At 37.5% G+C, this 13,625-nt stretch overlaps 2 protein-coding genes and 1 pseudogene across 2 annotated transcripts in view; all 3 read left to right on the forward strand.

Moving 5' to 3' along the window:
- The first annotated feature begins 3,816 nt into the window (after window positions 1–3,816).
- LOC118561177 lies at window positions 3,817–6,916 on the forward strand. Its single transcript, XM_036133106.1, has 10 exons — window positions 3,817–4,181; window positions 4,281–4,382; window positions 4,457–4,729; window positions 5,000–5,093; window positions 5,225–5,292; window positions 5,382–5,633; window positions 5,730–5,792; window positions 6,161–6,292; window positions 6,642–6,704; window positions 6,791–6,916. The coding sequence occupies exons 1-10, from the start codon at window positions 4,044–4,046 to the stop codon at window positions 6,872–6,874; spliced, it is 1,269 nt and encodes a 422-aa protein (XP_035988999.1). The 5' UTR covers window positions 3,817–4,043; the 3' UTR covers window positions 6,875–6,916.
- Window positions 6,917–8,498: 1,582 nt separating this feature from the next.
- On the forward strand, window positions 8,499–12,779 carry LOC118561185 (annotated as a pseudogene).
- A 665-nt stretch (window positions 12,780–13,444) lies between these two features.
- The window catches only part of LOC118561176, an 8,981-nt gene continuing 8,800 nt past the window's right edge, over window positions 13,445–13,625 (forward strand). Inside the window, exon 1 of the mRNA XM_036133105.1 lies at window positions 13,445–13,599. Coding sequence (XP_035988998.1) covers window positions 13,530–13,599 — 70 coding nt within the window. The 5' untranslated portion in view covers window positions 13,445–13,529. The remainder of the gene's footprint in view (window positions 13,600–13,625) is intronic.

A 13,625-nucleotide genomic window follows, 5' to 3' on the forward strand; every position in this document is an offset into this window, starting at 1 on the left:
CTTGTTAAATTTAAGCTCTCCTCTTTCAGACACTACACATAAAATCTTGTTAAAACCTCACAACTGCATAAAAGCCTCCATGTTCTGCGTGGCTCTGTGGAAGTGAAACTCCAGCCGAATCCTGGCTTTCGTGTTGTACTTCCACAGAGCCACAGCATCAAGGTGAGGTCCCCCCTGCAGTCTGTCTCTACGGGACAAATAAATAGCCATTTTTGCCTTACTGATTAAAATGTTTAAGAGTCGGGCCTTTGCCTTATTACTTTTGTTTTGGCACACTCCTCCAATAAATAAACAAGTTGTAAAAACAGTGCCAAAAAGACTAAAAACATTTGTTAAAAGGCTAAAAACGGTCTTTAGTCTTGTGCAGTCCATAAAAACATGAAAAACATTTTCAGACAGACTGCAGAAAGGACACTCGTTTAAAACACCCTGATTAATAACCGATAAAAACGAGTTTGTAGCGATGGCACCATGTAAAATTCTCCATTGGAGATCACCGGTTCGCTTCTTAATTGGAAGCTTGTTTAAAGTCCTCCATGGGGGTGCTCTACCAGCTAGTTTATCCGTCCATACACAGACTGTGTGGTTCTCGAGGTGTCTTTGAGTCATTACAGACTCCATAAACAGTTTTCTGGTCCATAGTGAATAAAACCACCAGAAGAAGAAGAAGAAGCAGTAATCCCTCCCTGGATCATACCTGAAACTACAGTAGATTTGATATGGTTAGAAAGGAAAAAAGAAGGTAATATTAATCATAAACTGATACAGGAATATGTTAATAGTTTTTATGGCTATATTCAAATATATAAAGATGCATCTAAAAGTGTGAGTGATGGGTTAGGTATTGCATTTTATGTTCCAGATTTCAATATCAAAGTAAATAAGAGAATAAATAATGAATTAGCTACTAGAACATATAGTGATGTATTGTAAGAAATATGAAGAAGAAAGAAGGAATTTGGTTAGAGATCTTAATAAGGAGAAACTTAAATTTTGATATCGTAGATATTCTGCAAAAAAGTAAAAAAATAAATGTTATCAATATTTATTTAAATATTTAATAACAGGAATAATTAGAAAGATTTACCATTTGTAAATTAATATTATAGATATAGACATATAGATACATACATATAAGTATATTTGGCAATAGGGCCATTTTGCCCCAAACTCCTCACCAGTTGGTGGCGGTAATGCACACCGGAAAGCTGTTTGCCAACCGCCAATAAATACAAGAAGAAGAAGAAGAAGAAGAAGAAGAAGAAGAAGAAACCGGAAGTCGACGGCCGTTATAAGGTGAAGGAGTACACCTCTCGTTTCATTCTCTACAGCGACAACATTCTGAGCATTAAGGATTATCCAGCCTTGAGCATAAGAAGAATCAGCATTTCTGAAGGTTCTTCAAAGAACGTGGAACAATTGTAAAGGTAAGTGAATTTGATCAATATTATAGTCTGCAATTGTCACGTAGTGCATGTTACGATCGGCTTTTACTGCTGCCTTTTTAATGAAAAAATCTTGCAGGTTGCACAGCTAAAACAAACTTTTTAAAGACAGAAAAATTATTGTTGTGTTGTTGCTTAGATATTTGCTTTCTGATATGTAGGGAGGTATGGTAGATTTTTCGGGTCCGTTCCTCGTTCCAAAACACCGCGTGTTGGTTTGTAAACAAAGCCTCACCCTTCCCCCACTCCGACACAACGCGGTAAAGGCTACAAGGTTTAGTTGGTCTGAGTTGAAACGTTGTTTACTTGAAGCAGCAATGCTGTAAGTTGGAGTTTTCTGTGAAAGTAAAGTAACTTCTAGAAGAATGTGAAGATTTAACACTTGAATATCTGTTTGGTTAATTAAAATACGGCCCGGTAGTCATAGACAGTAGCCTGAGTAGCGGAGGCAGTCAACATGGCGGCCACCGAAAAGTAATACGTCATGACGCCCAAGCCCTATTCAAAAACTCCTCCGCCGTGTTCTTGCTGGAGGTCAAACAGGCTACCGGGGTCCGTTCTTCGTACGTCGCTAACTCAGTTAGCAGGATTTCATTGTTGACAATTTGGCATGATCTTGGATCGTTTGGTTCTTCGAAAGACTTCCTGCACTTGTTGTCATAGCAACATGTGCGCCAGTTTAAGCCTGCTCGAGAGCAGGCTTATTTCATGTACACAAGATTAGATCGCAGCTTTAGAAGCGGAGGAGATGGGAAGTCTGTCGTAGCCATGTCCATTTTTACGACTGCAACCTGTTGCGGAAGGTGCAAGAATAATTTGCAGAGTTTTTCGAATTAATCGCGTATTGCGCAATAGACAGGATAATTTGGCGCAGCGCGACAGTGTAATTGTAGAGAGATTTTTTTAAAGAGGAAAAAGTGGTGTTGGAGCCATAAATCTAAAATATTTAAGTTATTTGTATGATGTTTGCTTTTTATTTTTATCCTATTCAGTAAGATTTGTTCGGGCCATTTTATTGTGAAGTTTAGTTTACTTTGAAAGGCTTGCTTCCTGACGAACCGTATATTGTATTAAAAAAAACAATGGATGGATTATCTAGACACGGAGCAATACAGTTTTACCGTGTAAACTGTGGATGACTTGGAAAAGGAAAATTTTAATTTTTTTATGGATAAAGATTTTTTTTTTGTTAAAATTCCCAGTTTGCACGGGTCCTTTACTTCCCGTGTCTAAGGAATGACACTGAAATTTGGATCTTTTGACATAACGGGTGCCTTTTTAAAATAAAGTATAAAGATTAAAAGCTACCATTTTGTAGAATATTCTTGTGTTTCACTTTTACTTGTCCCCATGTTCTAGTGGGTTCCGTGGAGGCTCTGACATAAAAGAACAAAGTAAATATGAAATTATTAAAATGCAAAAATTCATACTGTAGAAAGTGATAGAAACATCTACCATGGACATATTTACGCATTAATTTGTCTGCTGCTTTTTGCCGGCCCTCTCTCCTGGCCTTAACAGATTTTGAGGTGTTTTAATTAATGACTCAAATTCGGCATAACCTTCCAAGCTCTTGTTCTGCTGGGAGAAAAACTGTGGGTGCTCTTTGGCCATGCTGAACAGCCAATAGCAGCGTTGCTGATCATTGTTTCTACTATCGATACATTTCCCCTTTTAAACAAACGCATGAACGCGCAGTTGTCTCAGATAACTCAATCCAGCCATACTAATCGTAAACAACAGGTGTGTTCGAAGAACCCAACTAGCCGGATCAGGATTAGCCGGATGAAATCATCTTGGATGTGTCATTTGATCTCGGATGTTTTAAGCAACTTACGAAGAACGGCCTGTGTTTGTTTTAATACCAAACCTCCCGCTGTTTTCCCTGCCAAATTAGAGGTGAACTAATTCGGCCAAATATGTTGATGTTTGGTTGAATTCTTATTGTGCTGTATAAATCAATTAATTGTTTTTGGAGGTGAAGTTAATAGTTTACTGAGTTAAACAAATTCAATTTGTCATCAGTTTGTTAAAGGTTACATTTTTACATAAACATCTCAGAGAATTAACCTTAAGACATTCATCTTTAAAGCTTTGCTTCACACTCTCGAGCTTGTTAGTATATAGGAGAAATATTTAAGTGTGAGGATTGTGTTTAATTATCTACTAGAATTAAAGTTACAAACATCATTGTCCTATTTTACAGCTTTTACTCGTTTCTTTACTCATTTCTGGGATATATTTTTTTGTTTTCTTTGAGTAATCAAAGTAATTGCAGGAGCTGTTTGATACATCAACAAAATAACAAATTAATTGGAGATGTTTCAGTGTGGTGAAGAAAAGCTTAAAATTTAATATTTAGGTTATTAACTTCAATTAGGACAATGTACATTCATCAACATGTCGGTTTAAAGCAACAATGTCCCCCAGTTTTACAGTGGATGGGGATTTCCTTTTTACAGTTTTTAAAACATTTAACCTCCACTTAGCTATCTGTGGTTGCAGGCCAACAGGTTGTGGTAGACTTTCAGGTACCTGTGGTTTTGGCCCATCTGCTGGCCCAGGTAGCTGCAGACTGAAGTTGTTGTAGTTTATAGTATGCTGACCTTATTTTTCTTTATTTTTAGATGCCTCGCGGCAAAGGTTTTCGCCGTACACAAGCCTTTAAAAGGAAGATGGAAGACCCCAAACCACTGGATGTCGAAATCAAAGTTCAAGAAAGCACGTTTGTGGCTTGTATGTGTGTTTAATAGATACTTGTGACATTTGTGCTTTGGTTGCATACTGTTGATTTAACAAGCTTAAACTAAAATATTTGTTGTTTTCTGATTGGAAGGTCAAGGAACAGGAACGCGGCATAGAAGTAGACCTTGGCCGACCTCTTCTGCCAACAATACCTGCAAACTGGTCATTCCACCAGAATCAAAAGACAAGAAAGTAAGTTTATTTTACACATAAATTGACTTAATAATAATAAGCAGTGTTGTAATACTATTTTGTATTTCTTTTAGTTTGTCTTTCTTATCGGCGACTCTCATCTAAGGGCTATTGTGGATGGATTTGCTCCTATTAAAGAAGAGAGTCTTTACTTTGGTTTCTTGGCCGTCCCTGGAGGAGCAGCGTTGGACCTGAGAACCGAAATCTTGAATGCTGTGATACCACGAATACCTGATTTAGTTTGTTTGTTAGCTCCAAGCAACACTTTGAAGAGAAGCACCGTTGTCAGTGAAGCTGGGAAACAGTTTAAAAAGCTCCTAACAACTGTTTGCACACTTTTTCCGAAGGTAAGCTGTTGTGTTGGTTCATGATACAAATTTGTAAGCAGTAAATTAGTAACAAAAAATACAAGTATATGTAGCACCATAAATACATGCAAGTAAAACAATTGCTTGACATTTTTAATAAAAACATGCACTGTATATAACTAAAGTGTTTAAAAGCATGGGTATAATTTAGTGTTCTGTACGATTCTCATAACAATACCATAAATGTAAATGTTTATAAGATTTTTTTAGGGACTGTTAAGTAATTTCCTACTTTATATCTTTTTAAAGGTGTTTGTGTTGGATTTCCCTCCAAGACTTAATGTGGATCCTCAGGTTCAGTCTCTTTTACGACAAGAATTCCACAGAGTATCGGTGCAATTGGGTAAATACTGACAATATAGCCTTTTGCTTTGTAAAAATATCACATTTTAAGTATTTCTGAATTAAATGCTGCAATTTGTAACTTACTATTTTAAGAAGTATTTAACATTTGTCTATTTTCTGCATTTCAAGGTGTGTCATACAAATCGGTTGCTGAGCTGTTTCCAATGAGAAAACTGCACCTGTGGAGCAGAGATGGGGTAAGGCATGAATTCAAAAAGTTTAATAAAGTATAACTTCAACAAAATTAATTGATTATTAATATGTACCGTTTTTATTTTGTTAAAAGGTACACCTAAGTGACGATGATGGGATGAAAATCCTAAATAAAGCAATATATGAGGCCTCACATGAGCAGATTCACAAGCCAACTGCAGAGACGGAGGTGATGCCCACCATGTCATGCTCTCCTCCAAAGATGCTTGAGCAGGTTCCCAAGCCAACTGCTGAAAAAGTCTCAAAGTTGCTTTGTACACCTGAGGTTCCAGTTGTGGCCCCACAAGATCCCTTTGAATGGAACATTGTCGGATCTCACAATAAGGTAAAGTAGTTTACTGTTTTTGACATAACATTTGAATGTATTATAAATATTTATTTATTAGATTTATGATTGTCATTCTTTTCTGACAAACTATAGACCTTTCCAACTTCAAGTAAACAAGAAAGCTGTACTTCGCCAAAGAGAGTACTCCATTTAAAGGTTAGTATTTGTAAAAGATTTTTATTTAACCATCCATCCATCTTCTTCCTCTTATCCACGGTCGGGTCGCAGGGGTAGGAGCTTCAATAGGGCCAGCTCCTCTGGGGGAACCCCAAGGCATTCCCAGACCAGCTGAGAGACATAGTCCCTCTAGCGTGTCCTGTGTCTTTGTCTGGGTCTCCTCCCGGTGGGAGGAGCTCTATGACTGAGCTCTTTACCCTATCTCTAAGGGAGAGCCCAGACACACTACAGAGAAAACTAATTTCGGCCGCTTCTACCAAGATCTTGTTCTAATTTTTATTTAAACTTTTTAATTATATTCTTAATGAAACCATAAGGTGTAATAAACTGTTTGCTATTGTTTACAGGTGGAAGAACAAATGGACTTTTCTGTGGAGCTCAATCCAAAGTGGTTTGATGGTGAAATGCTGGAAATATTGGGGGATGGCAACACACCAACTTTTGGAGATGCTTCTATTGCGCCATTTCAAAAAACAAAGGTAATACTGATGGGGAATGGTGTTTTGTTAATATGTATAATTTTGATCCCAAACATTTTTGGCACTGTCTTTAAATGAATTGGCTATTAAAATTTGAAGGAATGCCATGTATTAAAGTATAAATTATTGACAAGACTTTTAATCATTTAGAACAAGGAATATAACAAAGTAAATCATATTTTTTTTATTTGTAAAGTGAAATTCATGTCTATTTCATTTAGACATAAATACTGTAATGTTATGTGATGTGTTAACTCACTATATCTATGACATGTATACATATTTTTGTTTCACTTTCTAAATTGACTACTAAAACATGAAATTATTCTTCACTTCTTCTGAACTTTAGGCTTCTCCAACTTCAAGCCAACATCAAAGCTGTGCTTCACCAAAGAAAGCACCACATCTACAGGCTAGTATTTGTTAACCTATTTAAGATTGTCAATTGTTTCTCAATGAAATCATAATTTGTAATAAAATGTTTCCTATTATTTACAGGTGGAAGAAGAATTGGAGCAGTTTTCGGTGGAGCTGAATCCAACTGCACCATTTCAAAAAACAAAGGTAATCCTGATGTGTTAACATGCATAATGTATACTTTTGGCCCCAAACACATTGTTGGCACTTTTTTTTTTTTTTTTTTTTTTTTTTTTTTTTTTTTTTTTTTTAAATTGTTTGTTAAAATTTGAAGGAATGTCATGTATGAAAAAAGCAAATTGTTGAGAAGACGTCTGATCTTCTAGAAAAAATATTATAATGAAGTAAAGAATATTGTTTTTATTTGTAAAGTGAAATTTGTACGTATTTGTTGATTTAGCCATAAATACTTTAAGCTTCAATCATGGGTTGTCTCACTGTATACATGGATACATAGTGTTTCATTTCTAAATTGGCTATTAAAACATTAAACTACTATGTGAAACGTTTTAACTTTGTGTACAGAACATGTTTAACTTGATTCACACAAACAGAGCATACCAGCAAAGAAGTTAAATAAACTTCTTATCCCAACTCTAATTGTACCCTTGTGTTTTTGTATTAGGGCTGTGACAGACTAGTGGCTGGTGGGGAAACGGTCACCAAAAACGGTAAGAGAAGTCTTCCTGATCACACACTAATTACAAGAGGTTCATGTCACCAGGGCCATGACTACTTTGGTTCAAATAAATCAAAACAGTGTGCCACCAATAGTACTACTGCTATCATGACTAATGCCATTCACAATGCAAGAACCTGGTCAACAAATGATATTGATAAACTGTTGATAAATGGTGATAAAATGTACACTTTCATGAAGCAGCATGACATGATTAGTGATGTCAATGGTAGTGGATACGTTTTTGTCAGGGAATTACCCACAAAATACACATTGGACGGAAACACATTCACCCTACAATATTTAGACACATTTACTGGACATGTTAACATCCAAGAATATGATCGGGATCTTGCCAATGTTGCTATGCCTCTAGATAAGGCTTTACAAAGAGCACTCGATGACAACGACGCCTGCCTAATCACAATTATGAACAGCACATGTGCAGTTTTGAAGCATGAGTCTGGGTTTTCGGTCTTTGATCCACATGCACGCGGTGATGATGGTGGTCTGGATTTAGATGGCTCCAGTATTCTTGCACACCATGCCACAGTTGATTCATTGAACATGCACATCACAAACCTAGTTCAGTCTTTATGTGGTGATGAGCTGCATAATGCATACCACTTGTTTGAAGCTACTGGTGTTAAGGTTGTTAGTGATGGAACATTTTCTGCTAGGACTGGTGGAATGGATACTGACAGTGTAGCATTGCAGGACAGTTTTGCAAATATAGCAAGCCCAGATGAGAATATGCACGGTGTTTCTTTGGAACCAGGTCATGTAACTGATGACTCTGTGACGATAGTGTCTCAAAGTAATTGCAACAGCCTCACATTTAGTCCACTGACACTGACTGAAAAACGGAGAATATGCACAAAGCTTAACGTTGTCCCAAGTTTTCAGGAAGAGAAGACTGTTTCCAGCATTACTGTAGATCAACCTGTGCCTTGTGCAGCCACAAGTATAAGGTCAGATGGGAATTGCTTTTTCCGTGCTCTGTCCTATGTTTTTATTGGATCTGAAGAAAAGCATAGGTGTGTTCGTTATGCTATTGTAAAACAGATGCTTGCCAATCCAGAGATATACTCAAAAATTATTAGACCTCAGTACACATCTGTGCAACAATATGTAACTGCTTCAAAAATGAAGTATGTGGGAACTTGGGCCACGGAAGTGGAAATTCAGGCGGCGGCAGATTTCTTTCATGTGGACATATACACATATACTTCCGAAAAATGGTTAAGATATCCTTCCAACAACACAGATGGCCATTGCAAGGGACTCTACCTTAATCATTACAACAATTGTCATTATGAACCCATAACCTGTGTAACAGATAAAGTCTCTAATGAGTGTATCGGTTTCACTTCATGTCATGTAAAACACCATAGCATTAACAAAGACGAAATCGCAAGCTGTAGAAAAGTAGATACCAGAGAAAAAAGACAAAAGAGAAAGAGGTACAATTTGGATAACAGGTATGCCAATAATGCTGGGTTTCAAGAAAAAGTGAAACAGTACAGCAAGAGCAAGTATCGCAATGATCTTGTATTTCAGGAAAAGGTCAAACAGTACAGTAAAGATAAATACACAAATGATCTTGGGTTCCAGGAAGAGGTCAAACAGTACAGTAAAGATAAATACACAAATGATCTTGGGTTCCAGGAAGAGGTCAAACAGTACAGCAAAGATAAATATGCAAATGATCCTGAGTTTCAGGAAAACGTCAAACAGTACAGCAAAGATAAATATGCAAATGATCCTGAGTTTCAGGAAAACGTCAAACAGTACAGCAAAGGTATAAATGTATATAAATATAAACATCAAACAGACTTTAAAGAAGCTGTCAAACAGAGAAGCAAAGACCATTATGCATCCACGAGTAAAGAATCTAAATTGGAGCTACAAGCCATGAATGTTGAAAGGTATAGAAACAATTCTCCCCATCGTAAACGGATAAAACTTTACCACAAGGAATTGTATAATATCAGTATCGATCATGCTATATCTATTAAAGATGCTGTTGGTAAAAGAAGGAATACTATATTCCTCCAAAAACACAACATGGACTTTGTTATCAATCAGTTTAAGATAAAAGTCCAGTCAGGTCCAACCTATGTCTGTTGTGTTTGCCACAAGTTATTGTTTAAACATCAAGTTGTAAAATGTAACTTAAACCAATACAGAAAAAGTGCTTTGGCAGAATCTGTAGCAAAGAAATGCATCACTTATACATATGTCCACACTTGTGGAAATTCTTGTGAAGTAAATTGCCATCTCCAAAAAACCACTGCAAGCATGTTATGGATTTGTCACACCTGCAATAACAAAATTCTTAGAGGTGTAGTACCAGAAGACAGTGCTGTAAATAATCTCCACCCAGATCCTATTCCTGAAGAACTTGATGCACTAAATTCATTAGAACAACATTTGATTGCACAACACATTCCCTTTATGAAGCTTTTAGCTTTACCAAAGGGAGGCCAAAACGGGGTTCATGGGCCTGTGACATGCGTGCCATCAAGCAGTGATGCTGTTTGTAATATTCTTCCAAGATTAGATGATCAAGATCTGATGGTTAGAGTTAAACTAAAACGTAAACTAACATTCAAGGGTCACTATGAGTATCAGTATGTGAACACGCAAAAAGTTCATAATGCTCTGAACTTTTTAAAAGCCCAGAACAAGTGGTACACTGATGTACATATCAACAACGAGTGGTCTAATCCGTTGGAAAAGGTTACAATTGAAGAGGCTGGCCAGCCCGCTTGTGGCTCTGGGCCTGGCCAGCCCGCTTGTGGCTCTGGGCCTGGCCAGCCCGCTTGTGGCTCTGGGCCTGGCCAGCCCGCTTGTGGCTCTGGGCCTGGCCAGCCCGCTTGTGGCTCTGGGCCTGGCCAGCCCGCTTGTGGCTCTGGGCCTGGCCAGCCCGCTTGTGGCTCAGTTGATGTTCCAGAACATTACACTGATAACCAGCACCATGGAATGTATTTGGATACATGCTTGCAACCTGTTGACATCGCACAAGAAATTCTGGACAATCACTTTGAAAGTATTTTATCTGTTGCTCCTGCTGAAGGAAATAGCCCTGTAAGATTGCTCAGTGACATTGCTAATGAGGCAAAGTGTTTTCCTGTCCTTTTTCCAAAAGGAACAGGCACATTCCACGAACAGAGAGATCACAGAATTACACTTGCTAAATATCTAAAAAGCAGAATATTAAATGCAGATGGCAGATTTGGAAAGAATTTGGAATATATTTTCTATGCACAATACTTGTCTGAAATTAATCAAGTGGTTTCCAATGTATCAATAGCTTTGAGAAAAGGATATCAGGGACAGCATAACACTGATGTTGCGTCATCTTCATCTAACAACCCAGACTTTTTGAAAGACCTCTTAAACTATGATATGGGCTACAAGTTTTTGAAACCAATTAGAGGCACACCTGTATTTTGGCAAGGTGTTCAGAAGGACTTGATGGCCATGGTGAGAACTCCTTGGAATTCCCACATTCTTTATGTCATTTTCTTCTGCTGATTTACGCTGGCCAGAATTTATGGAAGCATTTATGTATGCAGACAATGTCATAGGCAATATTGCTGACATGGAATGGACCCAAAAGTGTGACTTGTTAAAAAATAATCCTGTAACAGCAGCTAGAATGTTTGACCATAGGTTTCATTGTTTGTTAAAAGAAGTCATAATGTCTCCAGCTCAACCCATTGGAAAGGTCATTGATTACTTTTACAGAGTAGAATTCCAGCAACGTGGCAGTTGTCACACACACTGCCTTTTTTGGGTGGAGTCACCTAAGATTGGTGTAAACACCAATGAAGAAGTTATCACATTTATTGACAAATATGTGACATGTGAGCTTCCACCTGAAAGTGACCCCATGCATGAAGTTGTCTCTAGTGTTCAGATGCACAGCAGAAAACATTCTAAAACGTGTAAAAAGAAGGGCACACCATGTAGGTTCAATTTTCCTAGACCACCTAGTAACCAAACCTTTATTTCAAAACCACAGCCAAATGTCTCTTGTAAAAATTCAAAAAAAAACATCAGCTAAAAACAAAACCAGCCTAACACAGATCAGCAACAACTACAAAGTCAAGCGCCACCAGATGAAACCGTGGTTGCCAAACAAATGATGGCCAAAGTTAAAGAAGCACTGACAAATGAAAATGCAACCTATAACACCATTGATGATCTTTTCGATTCCATTGGCGTCAATCAATCAATATTTGAAAAAGCTTATCAATTAACTGCACACAAACTAAGTGTTGTCCACAAACGCAATGTAAATGATGTGTGGGTTAACCAATACAATAGAGACCTTCTTCGTTGCTGGAATGCAAATATGGACATTCAATTTGTCTGTGATGCCTATGCCTGTGTGGTTTATATAATTTCATACATTTCAAAAGCTGAAAGGGAAATGGGTTTATTGTTAAAACATGCCCAGAATGAAATAAAAAATCAAGGTAATTTGGCAGCATAAGGAATCCCTAAACAAGTTGGGCAGCATATTCTTACACAACCGAGAGGTTTCTGCTCAAGAAAGTGTTTACAGAGTAACAAACATGAGATTGAAAGAAGGATCAAGGAAAGTGGTTTTTGTGCCAACAGGAGACAACATTGTTAAAATGAGCCTTCCACTCAGTGTAATACAGAGCAGGGCTCAAAACCTTGACCCAACCAATAACCAGATATGGATGACCAATATCACAGATAGATACAAAAATAGACCCAAAACACCTGAATTTAGAGACATGTGTTTAGCAACCTTTGCCTCTGAATACAGATGTGTTCCCAAAAGTCAAAAATCCTCTGTTATATCACTTGATAACAAATGTGGCTATGTTTCAAAAAAGGACCAGGTCAGATGCAGCTGTTGTCAGATATGCTCGTTTCTCCCCAACACAAGAGCCTGAAAAACATTATCAAAGCTTGCTTCAGTTGTTCTTGCCCTATTACTCAAATGATGAGATTAAACCATCAGCTTTTTTAACTTTCCAAGAGTTTTATACTGAAGGTTCCTTTACAACTGCTTCCAAACAAATACAACCTGTCAAAGATGTTGTCGAACATAACAGATCAAAATTTGAAATTAAAGCAGAGGAATTGCAACACTGTCAAGATCATGTCGAAGACCATGGATTTCAGGAGGATGGTTGGGCTAACTTGTGTCCTGAGTCTGAATTAGATCGACTGGAATGCCAAGCAGAAAGTGCTTTAAACAACAATAAAAACCCTGATGAAAGGGAAGAAATTCCAGATCTTGAACCTAGTAGAAAAAACACCTTTTGCAGTAGAGTTCAGAAAGCAAAACATCACACACGAGGAAGGCCAATCACTCATGCGTTCTTTAAATGAACAACAGGCTGAAGTGTTCTACAAGATACGACAGTGGTGCGTTGATAAGGTTAATGGAAAAAACCCTAACCCATTTCATGTTTTCATTTCTGGAGGAGCAGGTACAGGAAAGTCGCATTTGATAAAGGCGGTGTATTATGAATCAAACAGAATACTTGCACGACTATCAGACTATCCAGATGATACTCATGTTTTGCTAACTGCTCCAACTGGTGTTGCTGCATTAAACATAAATGCAACCACAATACATAACAGTTTTGCAATAGGTAACCAAATTTCCCTACCATATCAACCATTAAGGGAAGAGAAAATAAATACATTGAGAGCCAACTTACACAATTTGCAGATACTAGTCATAGATGAAATCTCAATGGTTGACAACAAGATATTAACATACATTCACGGTAGACTGCGACAAATAAAACAATCATCAGACTTTTCACCTTTTGGTAATGTTTCAGTGATTGCTGTCGGAGATTTTTTTCAGCTGCCACCTGTCAAAGGGAAGCCTCTTACAAAGAAGAGGCTGGCTTCTGCTTATGGCATAACACTTTTACACACATTGAGTTAACTGAAATTGTTCGACAAAGCATCAACAGTTTGCCATGACACTAAACCGCATTAGGAAACACAAAAAAGGCATGAAGCTCAATGAAAATGATGAAAGACTATTGAAACAACGTGAAACAGGGTACGTCTGACTTTACAGAAGACCTTCACATTTTTGCAACAAATTCTGACGTGCATACCCATAACTTTAACATGCTGCACAAGATTTGCACAGACATTGTTCAAATTAAAGCACAGGACTTCAAAAAAAATCAGCAAACAGGTACTTGTATTAGATTATCTCAACAC

The sequence above is a fragment of the Fundulus heteroclitus genome, unplaced genomic scaffold, assembly GCF_011125445.2.
Source record: "Fundulus heteroclitus isolate FHET01 unplaced genomic scaffold, MU-UCD_Fhet_4.1 scaffold_58, whole genome shotgun sequence".
Classification (NCBI taxonomy): Eukaryota; Metazoa; Chordata; class Actinopteri; order Cyprinodontiformes; family Fundulidae; genus Fundulus; species Fundulus heteroclitus.